Here is a 17,576-nt window from a genome sequence, read left to right as displayed (position 1 = left end):
GTATGTTACCACTGTACCCAGTGCCTTGTACACATATGTTCAATCAATATTTGTTGTATACAGTAATATATATGTAATAAATTATATCTGAATAACGTGGTTATTATTGATATTTTTACTCTTATAGTTTGAAAAATAGTACTTTAAAATATGATCAGTTCTGTGTACATTTGTCATTGGTTCCTCTTTCTTCAGAAATTTATGAAGCAGCTAGAAGGAAAAGGATTGTGTATACAGTGTTTATATGCAATACTTATATACAATGTTTTTATGCAGTACTTAGTACAGGCAACATAGACATGAATACTGAATGAACATTATTTGATAGTGACAAATAATTATACATTTTTTTCAAAATTATAATTTTGTTGTAAACAGAAGAAGACATTTGTAACAGTATATACTGGGATACATAGAGTTGTTAATTATATAGGATACTGCTTGTTAATACCTTATGTTTTTTGTTTTAGCTTATCTATTTCAGGCAAGGACATGAAGCTTATGTGCGGGCTGTAAGGAAGTCAAAAATATACAGCCTTAATTTACAAAAACAGCCATGGAATAAAATGGATCTCAGGGTAAGTTGGCCAAATTCATAAACTATGAAGTAGTTTTGATACTTCATAAACTAACTGAAGTAGCTTTGGAATTAAGTTACTTGCGTATACATAGCTTTTTCTCAGTTTCGTACATATTTCATTATTGATTGTGTGTCTGAGATAAGGAGATGTTCCATACTCTTGTACATGTGTTATGGGTCCCATTTTATGTTTGCTGAAATTTGTATGCTATTTGTTGTCTTGATTATTTGACCTAATTTTCTTCAAGCTTCAAGTCGTCTAGTGTATACCATTCTATATTTGGAGCAAAGCAGTAGTTCCCTGGTGTGGTTATTTTCCTGAGCAGCTTTGTATATTCGGAGGCTCTATAAACTGACTTTGTGTGTGGATTATAGACACCCTTGAGGTTCCAGTGGCTTTAAGTAAAAATCATAAATATCATAAATCCCAAGAAACTCAGAACTTTGTGGTACTTTATGGATTATCATTTTTGATACAGTACCTGTATAGCTACATGGTATTGAGTAAAATAGGTATGTTTAATATTTTGGAGGTTTTTCTGACTGTAAATACATACTCATTCCTTCATAAATACATAGATACATACATCATCATTTCTAGTTAGGTTTATGCATGTTTTCTTCTTTTGTTTTTCCAACTTGAAGAACAAGAGACTTAAGAGCAGTGTTACAGTGGTTTTTCAGGTAAATGAAGGATTGTTGTGTGATGATACTTAGCAGGAAGCATACATGAAAGAATGTAGATTTATTGAAACAAAGATTTAGATACTTGTGAAATATTGTATTAACGTTGTGAGGTATGAAAATATCTTATCAAGTGAGCTTTACACAATCATCTCCTGGGAGATAGGGATGCTATCACTATTCTAAATCAGGTGAAAGTAGAGTAAAACAAGTCACTATGCCCATAAGGCTCAGTTTTGCCAACTGCTAAGTATGACTAATAATCAGTTATGAGAGTGGTTTATAAAATAATATTGTAGGCATTAAAATATGTAAGCCCTTTCCCCAAATATACACATACATGTCTACCTGCATACTTACATAATATATGTCTTAACCAGGCAAAAACATCATAATCCCTTGGGAAATTATTTCAAAATATGTATGACTAAACTTGTACCCCAGACCTATTGAATTCAATTCTATAGGAGTAGGTTTTGAGAATATGAATTTTAAAAATGTTCTCAAGGGGATTTGGTTGCTTATCCTTGGTTTAGAGCCCTGAAGTATACTATGACTTGATATTGTCAAGGACTATGTCTTACTGCCTTTAACACATAGTGGAATGCTTAGTATTTGGTGGGTATTCAGATAGTTTTTTAATTGTTCAAAAATAATGAAATAATATGCAACTGTCAGGCATTTATATTGAAAGTAATAATTTATTGGTATTCTCATGAATAGGAACAAGAGTTTGTTAAGATTGTAGGAATCAAATATGAGGTTGGACCACCTACACTGTGTTGCTTGAAGCTTGCATTTCTGGACCCCATTTCAGGCAAAATGACTGGAGAATCTTTTTCCATTAAGTGAGTAGCTGTTTCTGGTTGTGTGTGTGTGTGTGTGTGTGTGTGTGTGTGTGTGCGCGCGTGTGTGTGCGTGTATATGTGTGTGTGTGTGTGTGTGTGTGTGTGTGTGTGTGTGTGTTTTAATCCCAATCATTCTGCAGAGTACAAGGCTTGATGGGAGAGAAAATACTATAGTACTATGGGCTTTAGAGTTTTAAAGACCAGGGTTTAATGTTTAATTCTTTTTTTTACACGTAATAGCTATATATATATACATATTTATAAACTTCCATGTGTGTGCATGCATGTGTGTGTGTAGCAAACATATATGTACTGTAGTATGTTTTTGTGTGCATACAGTTAACCCTTGAACAATGTGGGGACTTATGGGTACTGACCCCCGACAGTTGAAAATCTGTATGTAACTTTTGACTCCCCAAAAACTTAACTACTAATAGCCTGATGTTAAACAGAAGCCTTATTGATAAAATAAACTTTTGACTAATATGTATTTTGTATGTTTTATGTATTATATATAGTATTCTTACAATAAAGTAAGCAAGAGAAAATAAAATGTAATTAAGAAAATCATAAAGAGAGAAAATATACTTACAGTATATATATGCATATTTATTTAAAAAAGTTTGCATATAAGTTGACCTGCAGGGGTTCAAACCTGTATTGTTTAAGGATCAACTAGATATATATCTGTGAGCAAGTTACTTAACCTCTCTGAATTTATGCCTTCATCTGCAAATGTAAATGTTAGTAACTGCCTCAAGATTGTTGTGATGAATTAAAAGAAAAACCTTTATAAATGCCTAATGGTGTGGTTGAAACGTGGTAGTTGCTTTTACTTCTGTTAATAATAAAAGAAATGATTAGTCAGCAGCACATTTCTTAGAGTTTGAAATCTGAGGAGATGAAAGAACATCAATTCATACTTGTCTAATTATAAACTCTTTTATGTTAAGAGCCCTTAATATAAAATACCTTATACTAAGCTTTAAGGACCTTCATTGGTGTCTTTATGTTATTAAAGTGATAGAGTAATAGGCAGGGGACTAACAAAAGCAGATGGAGTTTAAGTAAAGACATTTGCAGGAACCTTGAGGCTTACAACATTTTTTAAATGACTCCACTTTAAACATAGATCTCTGGATATTTAGTATCATATGCTGTTATATTTGTATATTGATTCATATGTGCTTTATTTTTTATACAGGTATCATGACATGCCAGATGTCATTGACTTCCTTGTGCTACATCAGTTTTATAATGAAGCCAAAGAAAGGAACTGGCAGATTGGTGAGTATAAAATTCTCACTTAATAACAAGTTTGAAATAGAGTAACATTTTAATTATAATTTAATAGAAATAAGCTAGTATAACATCTAGTTGGTAAAAGCTGTTAACCAAATTAGAAAAATCAAATTAAATTTTCCTTCTCAGTTATGTTTAGGTGATTTTATGCACATTGTGTTTAGCATATAACCTCTAATCTTTCTGCAAATATCTAATCCATTAGAATACAAATCTGAATTTTAAAAAAAAAACATCAAATGTCACTTGCGCTAATATAGAGTACTGCCTAATATAGAGTACTTAACACTTGGGCTCTTAAGCAGGCCATTACTGATTGTGATTTTCTTTCTTTCTTTCTCTCTTTGTCACTCTTTCTCTCTCTCTCTCTCACTCTGTTTCTCTCTGTACCTCTACCTGTTTCTGCACCTTTTCTCTTCCTCTCCCTTTCCCTCCTCTCCTATCCCTTCCTTTAACCCTTCACTAGCTATTTGATCTTGGGCAAGTTTTTAATCTCTCTGTGTCCCACTTCCATTATCTTTATGATAACAATCACATCAGAACACACCTACAAGGTGATGTGAGCAATAAATGATAGCACTTAAGATGGAACCTAAATATTTAAAATTTATACTGTGTAAATGGTTGCTATTAGTACTTTTGAATTCTCCTTTCTTATGTGGGAGAAACATTTTTGTCTGCAATGGTTTGGTTTTATAATCCTTAGCCCTTTAGAGGCAGAATAGTATGAAGAGATTATTAAAGGCAAAAAGCTGAAAGCAAAAAGGAAAAGAACTGTAGTAACATACGTACAGTACAAGAAAAAGTATGCCTAATAATGATCCTAAGTAATTGATAAAAATTAGATTATATGTGGTAACATTTATTTAAGAAGACATGGACATATTTGATTTATCTCAGAAATATTACTAGTACTTGGAAGTCAAAACCTTAGAGTAAAATATAAAATTTACTTATCTGGGAAACTCAGATTGAAACCTCTAATAATGCTAGATACAAGGCTACTTTGTCCAACAAAAAGTAGCAATTTAAAGTGTGAACAAAGCTGTTACTCTCAAAAACATCCTTTTAAGAATTTCCAAAAATATTATAGGTGATAGATTCCGCAGTATAATTGATGATGCCTGGTGGTTTGGGACTGTGGAGAGTCAGCAACCTTTTCAACCAGAGTATCCTGATAGTTCTTTCCAGTGCTACAGTGTTCAGTAAGTACAGTTATGGTATTTTATGCCTGATATAATACTGTGGTACTATATGGACTTTCTGACCCTACCAGGAATACTACGTTGTTACTTTGACTTATCTTTATCTAACCTGTACCATTAAGGAAGTAATCCTGGTACCTGTAAGGAAGGAATTTGATGAAAAACCTCTTGGTCCAATATGCGTGCTAAAACAAAGCAGGAACTGAAGACTTATTTGTACCTCCCTTATGCCTGTATTTTCTTTTAAGTATTTCTGTTTTAGACAAGAATTGCAACTATTATTTCATGAAGAATCCTGAAATTAATTCATTGTTTAAAGTAATTGTTTGGAACATAGCAATAAATATTAGTACCCAGTCTTTTATTTAATGGTATGAATTCTAGGCACAGGTGACTGTATTATGTTTGGACGTACTATTTGTCTACAACATTTACTTTAGTTTTTCATTAAATACCAGCATTGTAAGATTCTTAATGAATGAAATTTTCTTCTCAAGAATGATTAATGTTTATTCTGTGAGGACTGACTTTAATTTTGCATATTGTGGATCACAAGGGAATAATAAAATTTTGGAGATGCTGTTATTCTTAAACTATTAGGATAAAGTAGATTATCTCACAGAAAGAATTGATCTATTAAAATTGACTTTCTTAACCTGAAAGGAATTTTCCAAAGAGGTCTTTTCGTTATGTACCCTGGGCTAATATTGAATACATGCTTGATTGGAATTCAAACAAAAAGCCAAGTAAAACTAAGTGTAAGTTTACTGCTCTCTCTATTTCATATTGGTGAACTATAATTAAAGGTTAATCATCTTTATGTAAGTGAAATTGTACTTTAAGGAAGACTGTATTGCCCTTTTCCAGATTTTACCCCCAGGAAGTCATGCAAATTATGGTGATATATAAAAGTAAGTGTCCTGTGAATTTGATTTGTATCTTGTTATTTTTTAATAGCTGGGACAATAATGAGAGAGAAAAGATGAGCCCCTGGGATATGGAGCCAATTCCAGAAGGAAGTAAATATGCTTTTAAAAATGAATTATAATTCAGTATCAGTAGCACAGTATTGGAAACTAATCATTTCTGATTTTTAATCTTATACATAGCTGCCTTTCCAGATGAAGTTGGTGCTGGTGTTCCTGTGTCCCAGGAGGAACTGACTGCTTTGCTATACAAACCCCAGGAAGGAGAGTGGGGGGCTCACTCCAGAGATGAGGAATGTGAACGGGTTATTCAGGGCATCAACCACCTTCTGTCCCTGGGTACGGTGAATATGAAAGAATATTAGGAAGGAACAAGGAAAACCAGCAGAATTTTAAGTTCTATAAAAGGAAATATATTTTTCACTGTATACTTTTAACTCAAGAGGCACTTTTAAACAAGTGATTCTAGTTTTAATATTAATATTTTATATGTTTGGCCAGTGTAATGATTGATAAATTTTTTTCTATTCTCTGGGAGCTTATATAATAGTGAAGACGTGGTATATAGTGGTCTTTTACTTTCTTGAGTCACTTTGGCTCTCTAGCTATTCTCTGTGCTTGACTTTGGTTGAGTTTTTTGATACACAGTGGATGAGTAATACTTTTTACTTACATGTCTAAGCTATATTATCTAAAACATATTACTTGAGCTGTTTGGCATTTATCCAGAAAAGACAGATTTGAAGTTCTCCTTTTATTCATCTCATTGCACCTGATTTGAACCAATGTATCATACATGATTCATAGATATTATGTCCAAATAAAAAGAATAACATTTTAATGATACTTGTCTAATATTTGCATAATTGGATCATTTAATTTTAGTAATGTAGTATATTGTCCTCCCTTCTGATTTATAGTTTTTGTTTGTTAACATGAAACATTAATATCTTTTATAACTACCTTTTTTGATTTTGGTAATGTTATAGATTTTGCCAGCCCTTTTGCTGTTCCAGTGGATCTCAGTGCCTATCCCTTGTATTGTACAGTAGTTGCTTATCCAACTGACCTCAACACCATCAGACGGAGACTTGAAAATCGCTTTTACAGGTCTGTTTAGTTTTATTATTTATAAAGTTTATAGCTTTACATCTTTTGTGTTCCTTTTTGTATAATGATACAGTGAGATCTGTGTTTTCTTACTATAAAATAATCATTCAGTATACTCCAAAATTTCTTCTAAAGATTTGGAACACTAATTTACCTTTTTTGATAGATTCTCAGTCTTCCAGGGTAAGGAGTATGGAATAAAGGACAGAGAAGAAATTATGAGTAGCACAAATCACATGTGAAACAAAAACTATTGTTAACTTTAGTTTATTAAAGGCAGATTAAGTAAGTGGTTTGTGGATTCATCATGATTAAGGTGCTCTAGAAAGTTGGAGCATGTTTAAATCCCTTGTTGAGGAATTAGGCAGCAGTTAGATTTAATTACCAGCCCTAAAATGTGTTTAGATAAAGGGCCAAGTAAATTTTTTCTTCATTTCAGTTGGGAGTCAATTATGAGAGAGTAGTAGAGGGCACCCTTTGGTACATCTCTAACCCCAGAGTCCACTGTGTCCTAATCACAGTTATTCCAACATGAGCTGGCTATAAATATAGCCAATTGGGTATATTTTATAACATTACCTACAATTTAATTTGATAATACATATCATAAAAGTAACTACATAAAATTATTTTTCTGAAACCTTGTTTCTTTTTTTTTCTTTACCTTCTCATTTCTTCCACTGAAAACTAAACATTTCCTTGACTTTATCAAAACACTGTGTTTATACTTATTTCGTTAAAATCCCTGTTTACCCATGATGTCTTGGGTCAGTTCTTTCCAATATGCAGTCCACTGGTTCTTAATGCTTCCTACACTTCAAATACTGTAACTATATACCTTTATATTAGTGCATATCAGTTATACACATATATTAAGCTACATACATGTATTAGAACACCTTTGACATGCCATGATTGAGTGCCTAGTTGTTCTATGTTATAAATTCTTAGAACAGACTTTATATGTATCAAAAAAGTAACAGGGTTATTTTTTCTTTCATAGGAGAATATCAGCATTAATGTGGGAGGTTCGCTACATTGAGCATAATGCCAGGACTTTCAATGAGCCAGATAGTCCTATAGTTAAAGCAGCCAAAATTGTAACTGATGTCTTACTTCGATTTATTGGGTAAGAAGCAGTTTTATCTTCCAGAGGAGCTGACTTCTGATTTTAAAAATAATATATTGAAGTATCTTTTGACTTACTTGTTTCTTAGGGATCAGAGCTGTACTGATATATTGGATACTTACAATAAAATTAAAGCGGAAGAACTAAACAGCACTGATGCAGAAGAGGTGAGAATCACAGCATGATTAATAGGCATGAATTTCTTTTCTGTTTTTCAAAATACAGTAAGTATTGTGTGTGTTATAACTGGCTATAAGCGTTGAAACTGATTTCTGAAAATTGGCTAATCACCTTCATCTTTTTATATTCAACTCTTTAGCCTGTATTTAGATGGTATATACCAGAAATGTGCTGGTGCTAAAATTTTTTGAGACACGTGGCCAGTCGTTCTTATGGACTCAGCGGGTTTCAGTGATGAGAAATCACCACTTGATTTTCCAGCCTTAAAAACAAGACAAGGCAGATTTCAGGTAAATGAGTCTAACAGACATGGAGCACCTGCCATGGACTAGAGGAACGAACAGTGGTTTCTTATCTAAAGTAGACAGCCTGGACTGGACTACCCCTGAACCAAATTCATACATTTTATTAGATTGTATCAGATCTATTGGATCCTGGAAGAGACAGGGGAAGATGGTGGCATAGGGGGACACTGGGCTCACCTCTTCCTGCTGATTGCTTAGATTCCACCCACATCTGCCTAAATAACCCAGGAAACTACCAGAAGACTAGCAGAATGGACTCTCTGGAGCCAAGTGTACACAAGAGGCCCACAGAAAGAGGGTAGGAAGGGCAGAGAGGTGGTGCGAGCTACACGGACTGGCGGACTGGCAGGAGGGAGCCGGGTCAGCAGAAGGGCAGCCCGTCCAGCAAGGCAGAGCCCCCAAGTCTGGCTTACAAACACAGAGGGGCCGGACTCCATGAGTCCCGACAGCCATAAGGACATAACAGCTGGAATGTTAAAAGTCAACAGCTCTGCTCCACCAGAGGGAGGGCAAGACGACACTGGGAGGGAGAGTTGTTGAGCCCTGGAAGACAGAGCTCAGCTCGGCGGGGGAACAAAGGCACTGACAAGCACAATCTCCCTCTCCCATACCCCAGCTGAAATTTCAAAGGGAACCAGTTCCCATCACCGAACTTGCTTCCCCAATGCTGTACTTCTGTAGATCCATCCCTCCAAAAGACCTGCCTCCATCACAGTGCTACAGTGCCCCTCCCGCAGAGGACCACTGACACCAAACCGAGTTAAACCTGCCCTTCCCACCCCCCATGCACCTTGCTGATCCACCCTAGCTAATACGCCAGATCCCATTGAACCAGCACCACAAGCCTGGCAGTGTGCAAGTAGTCCAGACTGGGGCCACAGCACTCCACAGTGAGTCCTACCCCTGGGAGAGGGGAAGATAAGGTACACAACAGTCTGTGGCCCCAGCGGTGGGCTGGGGACAGACATCAGGTCGGATTGCAGTCCTGCCCACCAACACAAGTTTCTCCTGACAGCACAGGGGAAGTACCCTGCAGTTTGGAGCCACCCCAGGGACTACCCAAAATGACGAACCGGAAGAATTCTGCTCAAAAGAAACTCCAGGAAGTAGCAACAACTAACAAATTGATCAAAACGATTTCAGCAATATAAATAGGAATAAGAATTTAGAGTAATAGCCATAAAATTAATTCCTGGGCTTGAAAAAAGCACAGAGGACAGCAGAGAATCTATTGCTACAGAGATCAAGGGACTAATAAATAGTCATGAGGAGCTAAAAAATGCCATAAATGAGGTGCAAAGTAAAGTGGAGGCGACCACAGCTTGATTTGAAGAGGCAGAGGAGAGAATAGGTGAATTACAAGATAAAATTATGGAAAAACAGGAAACTGAGAAAGAGAGATAAACAAATCCAGGAGTATGAGGGGAGAATTAGAGAACTAAGTGAGGCAATCAAATGGAACAATACCTGTATCATAGGAATTCCAGAAGAAGAAGAGGGAAAGGGGCTGAAGGTGTACTTGAAGAAATCATAGCTGAGAATTTCCCTGAGCTGGGGAAGGAAAAAGGCATTGAAATCCTAGAGAAGCAGATAAATCCCTTCAGACGTAACTTGAATCCATCTTCTGCTCAACATATCATATGGAAACTGGCAAAATACAAGGATAAAGAGAAAATAAAGCAGCTGGGGATAAACAGGCTCTAACTTAAAAAGGTACACACATAACAGTAGTGGCAGACCTCTCTATGGGAACTTGGCAGGCCAGAAAGGAATGGCAGGAAATCTTCAATATGATGAACAGAAAAAGTATGCAGCCGAGAATCCTTTATCAAGCAACTCTGTCATTCAGAATAGAAGAAGAGAGAAAGGTTTTCCCAAACAAACAAAAACTGAAGGAATTTATCACCACTAAACCAGCCCTAAAAGAGATCCTAAGGGGAACTCTCTGAGTGAAATGTTGCAAGGACCACAAAGTACCAGAGACATCACTACAAGCATGAAACCTACAGACATCACAATGACTGTAAACCCATATCTTTTAAATAATAACACTGAATGTAAATGGATGAAATGCTCCAACCAAAAGACATAGGGTACCAGAATGAATAAAAAAAATAAGACCCATCTATTTGCTGTCTAAAAGAGAATCATTTTAGAACTGAGGACACCTTCAGGTTGAAAGTGAGGGGATGGAGACCTATCTATCATACTATTGGAAGTCAGAAGAAAGCTGGAGTACCCTTACTTATATCAGACAAACTAGACTTTAAAGGCTGTAACAAGAGATTAAGAAGGCCGTTAATAATAGTTACAGGGACTTTCCATCGGGAAGAGGTAACAATTATAAATGTCTATGCGCTAAATACAGGAGCCTCCAAATACATAAAACAATTAATCACAAACATAAGCAACCTTATTGATAAGAATGTGGAAATTGCAAGAGACGTTAATACTCCACCTAGAACTATAGATCAATCATCCAGACAGAGGTTCAATAAACAAGCAAGGGCCCTGAATGATACATTGGATCTGATGGACTTGAGACATATATTTAGAACTCTGCATCACAAAGCAACAAAATATACTTTCTTCTCGAGTGCACATGGAACATTCTCCAAGATAGATCACATACTGGGTCACAAAACAGCCCCTTAATAAGTATAAAAATATTGAGATCATACCATGCACACTTTCAGACCACAGCGCTATGAAACTTGAAATCAACCACAGGAAAAAGTCTGGAAAACCTCTAAAAGCATGGAGGTTAAAGAACACCCTACTAAAGAATGAATGGGTCAACCAGTCAATTAGAGAAGTAATTAAAAAATATATGGAAACAAATGAAAATACAACAATCCAAATGCTTTGGGATGCAGTGAAGGCAGTCCCGAGAGGAAAATACATTGCAATCCAGGCCTATCTCAAGAAACAAGAATAGTCCCAGATGCAAAATCTTAACAGCACACCTAAAGGAAATAGAAGCAAAGAAGCAAAAACACCCCAAACCCAGCAGAAGAAGAGAAATAATAAAGATCAGAGCAGAAATAAACAATATAGAATCTAAAAAAAACTGTAGAGCAGATCAATATAAAGATGAGTTAGTTTTTTGAAAAAATAAACAAAATTGATAAACCTCTAGCCAGGCTTCTCAAAAAGAAAGGGGAGTTTACCCAAATAGATAAAGTCACAAATGCAAATAGATTTCTTACAACCAGTCCCTGAGAAATACAAGCAATCATCAGGGAATACTATGAACATTTATATGCCAACAAACTGGACAACCTGGAATAAATGGACAAATTCCTAAGCACCCACACACTTCCAAAACTCAAACAGGAAGAAATAGAAAACTTGAACAGACCCATAACCAGTAAAGAAATTGAATCTGTTATCAAAAATCTCCCAACAAATAAGAGTCCAGGAAGAGATGGCTTCCCTGTGGAATTCTACCAGACATTTAAAGCAGAGATAATACCTATCCTTCTCAAGCTGTTCCAAAAAATAGAAAAGGAAGGAAAATTTCCAGACTCATTCTATGAAGCCAGCATTACTTTGATTCCTAAACCAGACAGAAACCCAGAAAAACAAACAAACAAACAAACAAAAAACTACAGACCAATATCCCTGATGAATATGGAAGCAAAAATTCTCAACAGGATACTACCAAATCCAATTCAACAGCAATATAAAAAGAATTACTTACCATGATCAAGTGGGATTCATTCTTGGGCTGCAGGGCTGCTTCAACATTCTCAAATCAATCAATGTGATACATCACATTGATAAAAGAAAAGAAAAGAACCATATGATCCTGTCAATCGGTGTAGAAAAAGTATTTGACAAAATTCAGAATCGCTTCGTAATAAAAATGCTTGAGAAAGTCGGGATAGAAGGAACATACTTAAACATCATCAAAGCCATTTATGAAAAGCCCACAGCTAATATCATCCTCAATGGGAAAACTGAGAGTTTTCCCCTGAGATCAGGAACACGACAGGGATGTCCACTCTCACCGCTGTTGTTTAACGTAGTGTTGGAAGTTCTAGCATCAGCAATCAGACAACAAAAGGAAATCAAAGGCATCAAAATTGGCAATGATGATGTCACGCTTTCACTTTTTGCAGATGACATGATATTATACATGGAAAACCCGACAGACTCCACCAAAAGTCTGCTAGAACTGATACATGAATCCAGCAAAGTCGCAGGATACAAAATCAATGTACAAAAATCAGTTGCATTCTTACACACTAATAATGAAGCAACAGAAAGACAAATAAAGACACTGATCCCATTCACAATTGCACCAAGAAGCATAAAATACCGTGGAGTCAACCTAACCAAAGATGTAAAAGATCTGTATGCTGAAAACTATAGAAAGCTTATGAAGGAAATTGAAGAAGATATAAAGAAATGGAAAAACATTCTGATTTGAAGAATAAATATTGTTAAAATGTCAATGCTACTCAAAGCTGTCTACACATTCAATGCAATCCCAATCAAAATTGCACCAGCATTCTTCTCGAAACTAGAATAAGCGATCTTAAAATTTGTATGGAACCACGAAAGACCCTGAATAGCCAAGGTAATATTGAAGAAGAAGACCAAAGCAGGAGGCATCGCAATCCCAGACTTTAGCCTCTACTACAAAGCTGTAATCATCAAGACAGCATGGTATTGGCAAAAAACAGACACATAGACCAGTGGAATAGAATAGAAACCCCAGAACTAGACCCACAAACGTATGGCCAACTCATCTTTGACAAAGCAGGAAAGACTATCCAATGGAAAAAAGACAGTCTCTTTAACAAATGGTGCTGGGAGAACTGGACAGCAACATGCAGAAGGTTGAAACTAGACCACTTTCTCACACCATTCACAAAAATAAACTCAAAATGGATAAAGGACCTGAATGTGAGACAGGCAACCATCAAAACGCTAGAGGAGAAAGCAGGAAGAAAAATCTTTGACCTCAGCTGCAGCAATTCCTTACTTGACACATCTCCAAAGGCAAGGGAATTAAAAGCAAAAATGAACTATTGGGACCTCATGAAGATAAAAAGCTTATGCACTGCAAAGGAAACAATCAACAAAACTAAAGTGCAACCAACGAAATGGGAAAATGTATTTGCAAATGACATATCGGACAAAGGGCTAGTATCCAACATCTATAAAGAACTCACCAAACTCCACACCCGAAAAACAAATAATCCAGTGAAGAAATGGGCAGAAGACATGAATAGCCACTTCTCTAAAGAAGAAATCCAGATGGCCAATGGGCACGTGAAAAGATGCTCAATGTCACTCCTCTTCAGGGAAATACAAATCAAAACCACACTCAGATATCACCTCAAGCCAGTCAGAGTGGCTAAAATTTACACATCAGGAGAGTAGATGCTGGAGAGATGTGGAGAAACGGGAGAACCCTCTTGCACTGTTGGTGGGAACGCAAACTGATGCAGCTGCTCTGGAAAACAATGTGGAGTTTCCTCAAGAAATCAAAAATAGATCTACCCTATGACCCAGCAATAGCACTGCTAGGATTTTACCCAAGGGATACAGGAGTGCTGATGCATAGGGGCACTTGTACCCCAATGTTTACAGCAGCACTTTCAACAATAGCCAAATTATGGAAAGAACCTAATTATCCATCAACTTATGAATGGGTAAAGAAATTGTGGTTTATATACACAATGGAATACTACATGGCAATGAGAAAGAATGAAATAGGGCCTTTTTTAGCAATGTGGATGGAACTGGAGAGTGTTATGCTAAGTGAAATAAGTCTTACAGAGAAAGACAGATACCAAATATTTTCACTGTTATGTGGATCCTGAGAACCTTAACAGAAGATCATGGGGGAGGGGAAGGAAAAAAAAATGTTAGGAAGAGAGCCAACACAGAAGAGACTTTAAAAATTGATAATAAACTGAGGGTTGATGGGGATTGAGAGGTAGGGGAGGGTGGGTGATGGGCATTGAGGGCACCTTTGGGAGGAACATTGGGTGTTGTATGGAAACCTATTTGACAATAAATTTCATCTTAAAAAGAAAGAAAACAAGTCAAGGCACTAAATATTTTAAAAGAACAGTTAGTTTTTGGAAATTTTAATAGGGTTATATTTTCTATACCATATATGTAAAATATTAAAGTATTTTTAAATTTCAGGTATGAAAGTCTACATTTTTAATAGTTTCATGGAATTTCTACTTGATATACATTATGGAAATTTATAAACATAAGCCAGTTTTTCTTAATGAAATCAAATTAGTATTAACACCAGACCTTCATATAACTAATTTTCCCACCCAGCCATATTCCCAATTTACATAAAGCCAACTTTTAATTTTTTTTAATTCTTATTTTTGAGAGATAGAAAGAGAGAGAGTGAAAGAGTGGGGGAGGGGCTGAGGGAGAGGGAGACAAAGAATCCCAAGCAACTCCAGGCTCTGAGCTGTCAGCACAGAGCCTGATGCAGGGCTCTAAGCCACAGACAAGGAGATCATGACCTGAGCCGGAGCAGACACTCAACTGACTCAACCACCCAGGTGCCCCTACGTAAAGCCATTTTTTATTGCAAGCTGTGATAAAAAGAAGCAAAAACCAAGAAGGGGCTGAAATCAATAATGGAATGTGATATTTCAAAAGTCTTTAGTGGAAAACAATTTGCCCCAAAGATGAGTAATTCAAACATGCAAGATACTATTGAAATGGATATTGTATAGATATATTTTACATATTTATGTTATCTGTACTGTTAATGTCTAGAATAATAAATCTTCACTGTTTTTATTTTCTGTTCTTATTTTTTATTGAGGCATAATGGGCATAAAACATTATATTAGTTTCAGATGTACAAATGATTCTAAATGTGTATATATTGTGAAAGAATCACCAAATTAAGACTAGTCATCCGTACACAGTTTTAACTTTCTCATATAATAACTTTTAAAATTCATTTTCTTAACAATTTTATATTATATCCCCAAGACTCATTTATTTTGTAACTGAAGCTTCTATGTTTTGACCCACTACACCTGTTTTGGCCCCCCACTCCACTCTGCCCCATCTCTGGCAACTACCAATCTATTTTGTGAATCTATAAATGATTTTTTTAATGTTTTTTGTTTTTTTATTAAGTTGTTTTATTTTTCTATTTTATAAAATTTATGTCCAAATTAGCATATAGTACAAAAATGATATCAGGAGCAGATTCTTTAGTGCCCCTTACCATTTAGCCCATTCCCCCTTCCACAACTCCCCCCCATAACTATCAGTTTGTTCTCCATATTTATTAGTCTCTTCTGTTTTGTCACCCTGTTTTTTATTATTTTTCTTTCCGTTCCCTTATGTTCATGTTTTGTGTCTTCAAGTCCTCCTATGAGTGAATTCATATGATTTTTGTCTTTCTCTGACTAATTTCACGTAGCATAATACCCTCTGGTTCCATCCACGTAGTTGCAAGTGGCAAGATTTCATTCTTTTTTATTGCCAAGTAATACTCAATTGTATATATATACCACTTCTTTACCCATTCATCCATCGATGGACATTTGGGCTCTTTCCATACTTGGGCCATTGTTGATAGTGCTGCTATAAACATTGGGGTTCTTGTGTTCCTTCATAACAGCACACCTGTATCCCTTGGATAAATACCTAGTAGTGCAATTGCTGGGTCGTAGGGTAGTTCTAGTTTTAGTTTTTTTAAGGAACCTCCATACTGTTTTCCAGCGTGGCTGCACCAGCTTGCATTCCGAAAACAATAAAAAAGAGATCCTCTTTCTCCACATTCTTGCCAACATCTGTTGTTACCTGAGTTGTTAATGTTAGCCTTTCTGACACGTGTGAGGTGGTATCTCATTGTGGTTTTGTTTTGTAGTTCCCCGATGATGAGTGATATTGAGCATTTTTTCATGTGTTGGTTAGCCATCTGGATGTTTTCTTTGCAGAAGTGTCTATTCATGTGTTTTTCCCATTTCTTAACTGGATTAATTGTTTTTTGGGTGTTGAGTTTGATAAGTTCTTTATAGATTTTTGATAATAACCCTTTATCTGGTATGTCATTTGCAAATATCTTCTCCCATTCTGTCGATTGCCTTTTACTTTTGCTGATTATTTCCTTCACTGTGCAGAAGATTTTTATTTTGATGAGGTCCCAGGAGTTCATTTTTGCTTTTATTTCCCTTGTCTCCAGATACGTGTTGAGTAAGAAGTTGCTATGGCCAAGATCAAAAAGGTTTTTGCCTGCTTTCTCCTCGAGGATTTTGATGGCTTCCTGTTTTACATTGAGGTCTTTCATCCATTTTCAGTTTATTTTTGTGTATGGTGTAAGAAAGTGGTCCATGTTCATTCTTCTGCATGTCGCTGTCCAGTTTTCCCAGCACCACTTGCTGAAGAGACTGTCTTGATTCCATTGGATATTCTGTCCTGCTTTGTCAAAGATTAGTTGGCCATACTTTGTGGGTCCATTTCTGGGTTCTCTATTCTGTACCATTGATCAGAGTGTCTGTTCTTGTGCCAGTACCATACTGTCTTGATGATTACAGCTTGAAGTCTGGGATTGTGATGCCTCCTGCTTTGGTTTCCTTTTTCAAGTTTGTTTTGGCTATTCAGGGTTTTTCTGGTTCCATACAGATTTTAGGATTATTTGTTTTAGCTCCGTGAAGAATGTTGGTCTTATTTTGATAGGGATTGCATTGAATATGTAGATTGTTTTGGGTACTATCAACATTTTAACAATATTTGTTCGTCCTATCCAGGAGCATGGAATCTTTTTCCTTTTCTTAGTGTCTTCAATTTCTTTCATAAGCTTTCTATAGTTTTCAGTGTATAGATATTTCACCTCTTTGGTTAGATTTATTCCTAGGTATTTTATGGTTTTTGGTACAACTATAAATGGGAACGATTCCTTGAGTTCTCTTTCTGTCGCTTCATTGTTGGTGTATAGGAATGCAACCGATTTCTGTGCATTGATTTTATATCCTGAAACTTTGCTAAATTCATGAATCAGTTCTAGCAGTTTTTTGGTGGAATCTTTTGGGTTTTCCCTATAGAGTATCATGTCATCTGCAAAGAGTGAGAGTTTGACCTCCTCCTGGCCGATTTGGATGCCTTTTGTTTCTTTGTGTTGTCTGATTGCAGAGGTTAAGACTTCCAATACTATGTTGAATAAGAGTGGTGAGAGTGGACATCCCTGTCTTATTCCTGACCTTAGGGGGGAAGCTCTCAGTTTTCCCCTTTGAGGATGATATTAGCATTGGGTTGTTCATATATGGCTTTTATGATCTTGAGGTATGATCCTTCTATC

The 17,576-nt window shown here is 36.0% G+C and overlaps 1 protein-coding gene across 5 annotated transcripts in view; it reads left to right on the top strand.

Moving 5' to 3' along the window:
- Positions 1–17,576, top strand: part of BRWD3 (bromodomain and WD repeat domain containing 3) — a 238,400-nt gene that overhangs the window by 163,804 nt on the left and 57,020 nt on the right. For 4 of the 5 annotated variants that reach the window (XM_045051272.1, XM_045051273.1, XM_011291814.4 and 1 more), the window contains 9 exons: positions 471–578; positions 1,988–2,112; positions 3,317–3,399; positions 4,508–4,619; positions 5,577–5,638; positions 5,729–5,884; positions 6,535–6,655; positions 7,659–7,784; positions 7,873–7,951. In XM_045051272.1, coding sequence (XP_044907207.1) covers positions 471–578; positions 1,988–2,112; positions 3,317–3,399; positions 4,508–4,619; positions 5,577–5,638; positions 5,729–5,884; positions 6,535–6,655; positions 7,659–7,784; positions 7,873–7,951 — 972 coding nt within the window. Of the gene's footprint in view, positions 1–470; positions 579–1,987; positions 2,113–3,316; positions 3,400–4,507; positions 4,620–5,576; positions 5,639–5,728; positions 5,885–6,534; positions 6,656–7,658; positions 7,785–7,872; positions 7,952–8,103; positions 9,140–17,576 lie in introns of those variants that run through there. The other variant, XM_045051274.1, reaches the window with a different exon arrangement.

This window comes from Felis catus, chromosome X, assembly GCF_018350175.1.
Source record: "Felis catus isolate Fca126 chromosome X, F.catus_Fca126_mat1.0, whole genome shotgun sequence".
NCBI lineage: Eukaryota > Metazoa > Chordata > Mammalia > Carnivora > Felidae > Felis > Felis catus.
The sequence above is the reverse complement of the archived record's forward strand: the minus strand, read 5'-3'. Positions and strand labels throughout refer to the sequence as shown.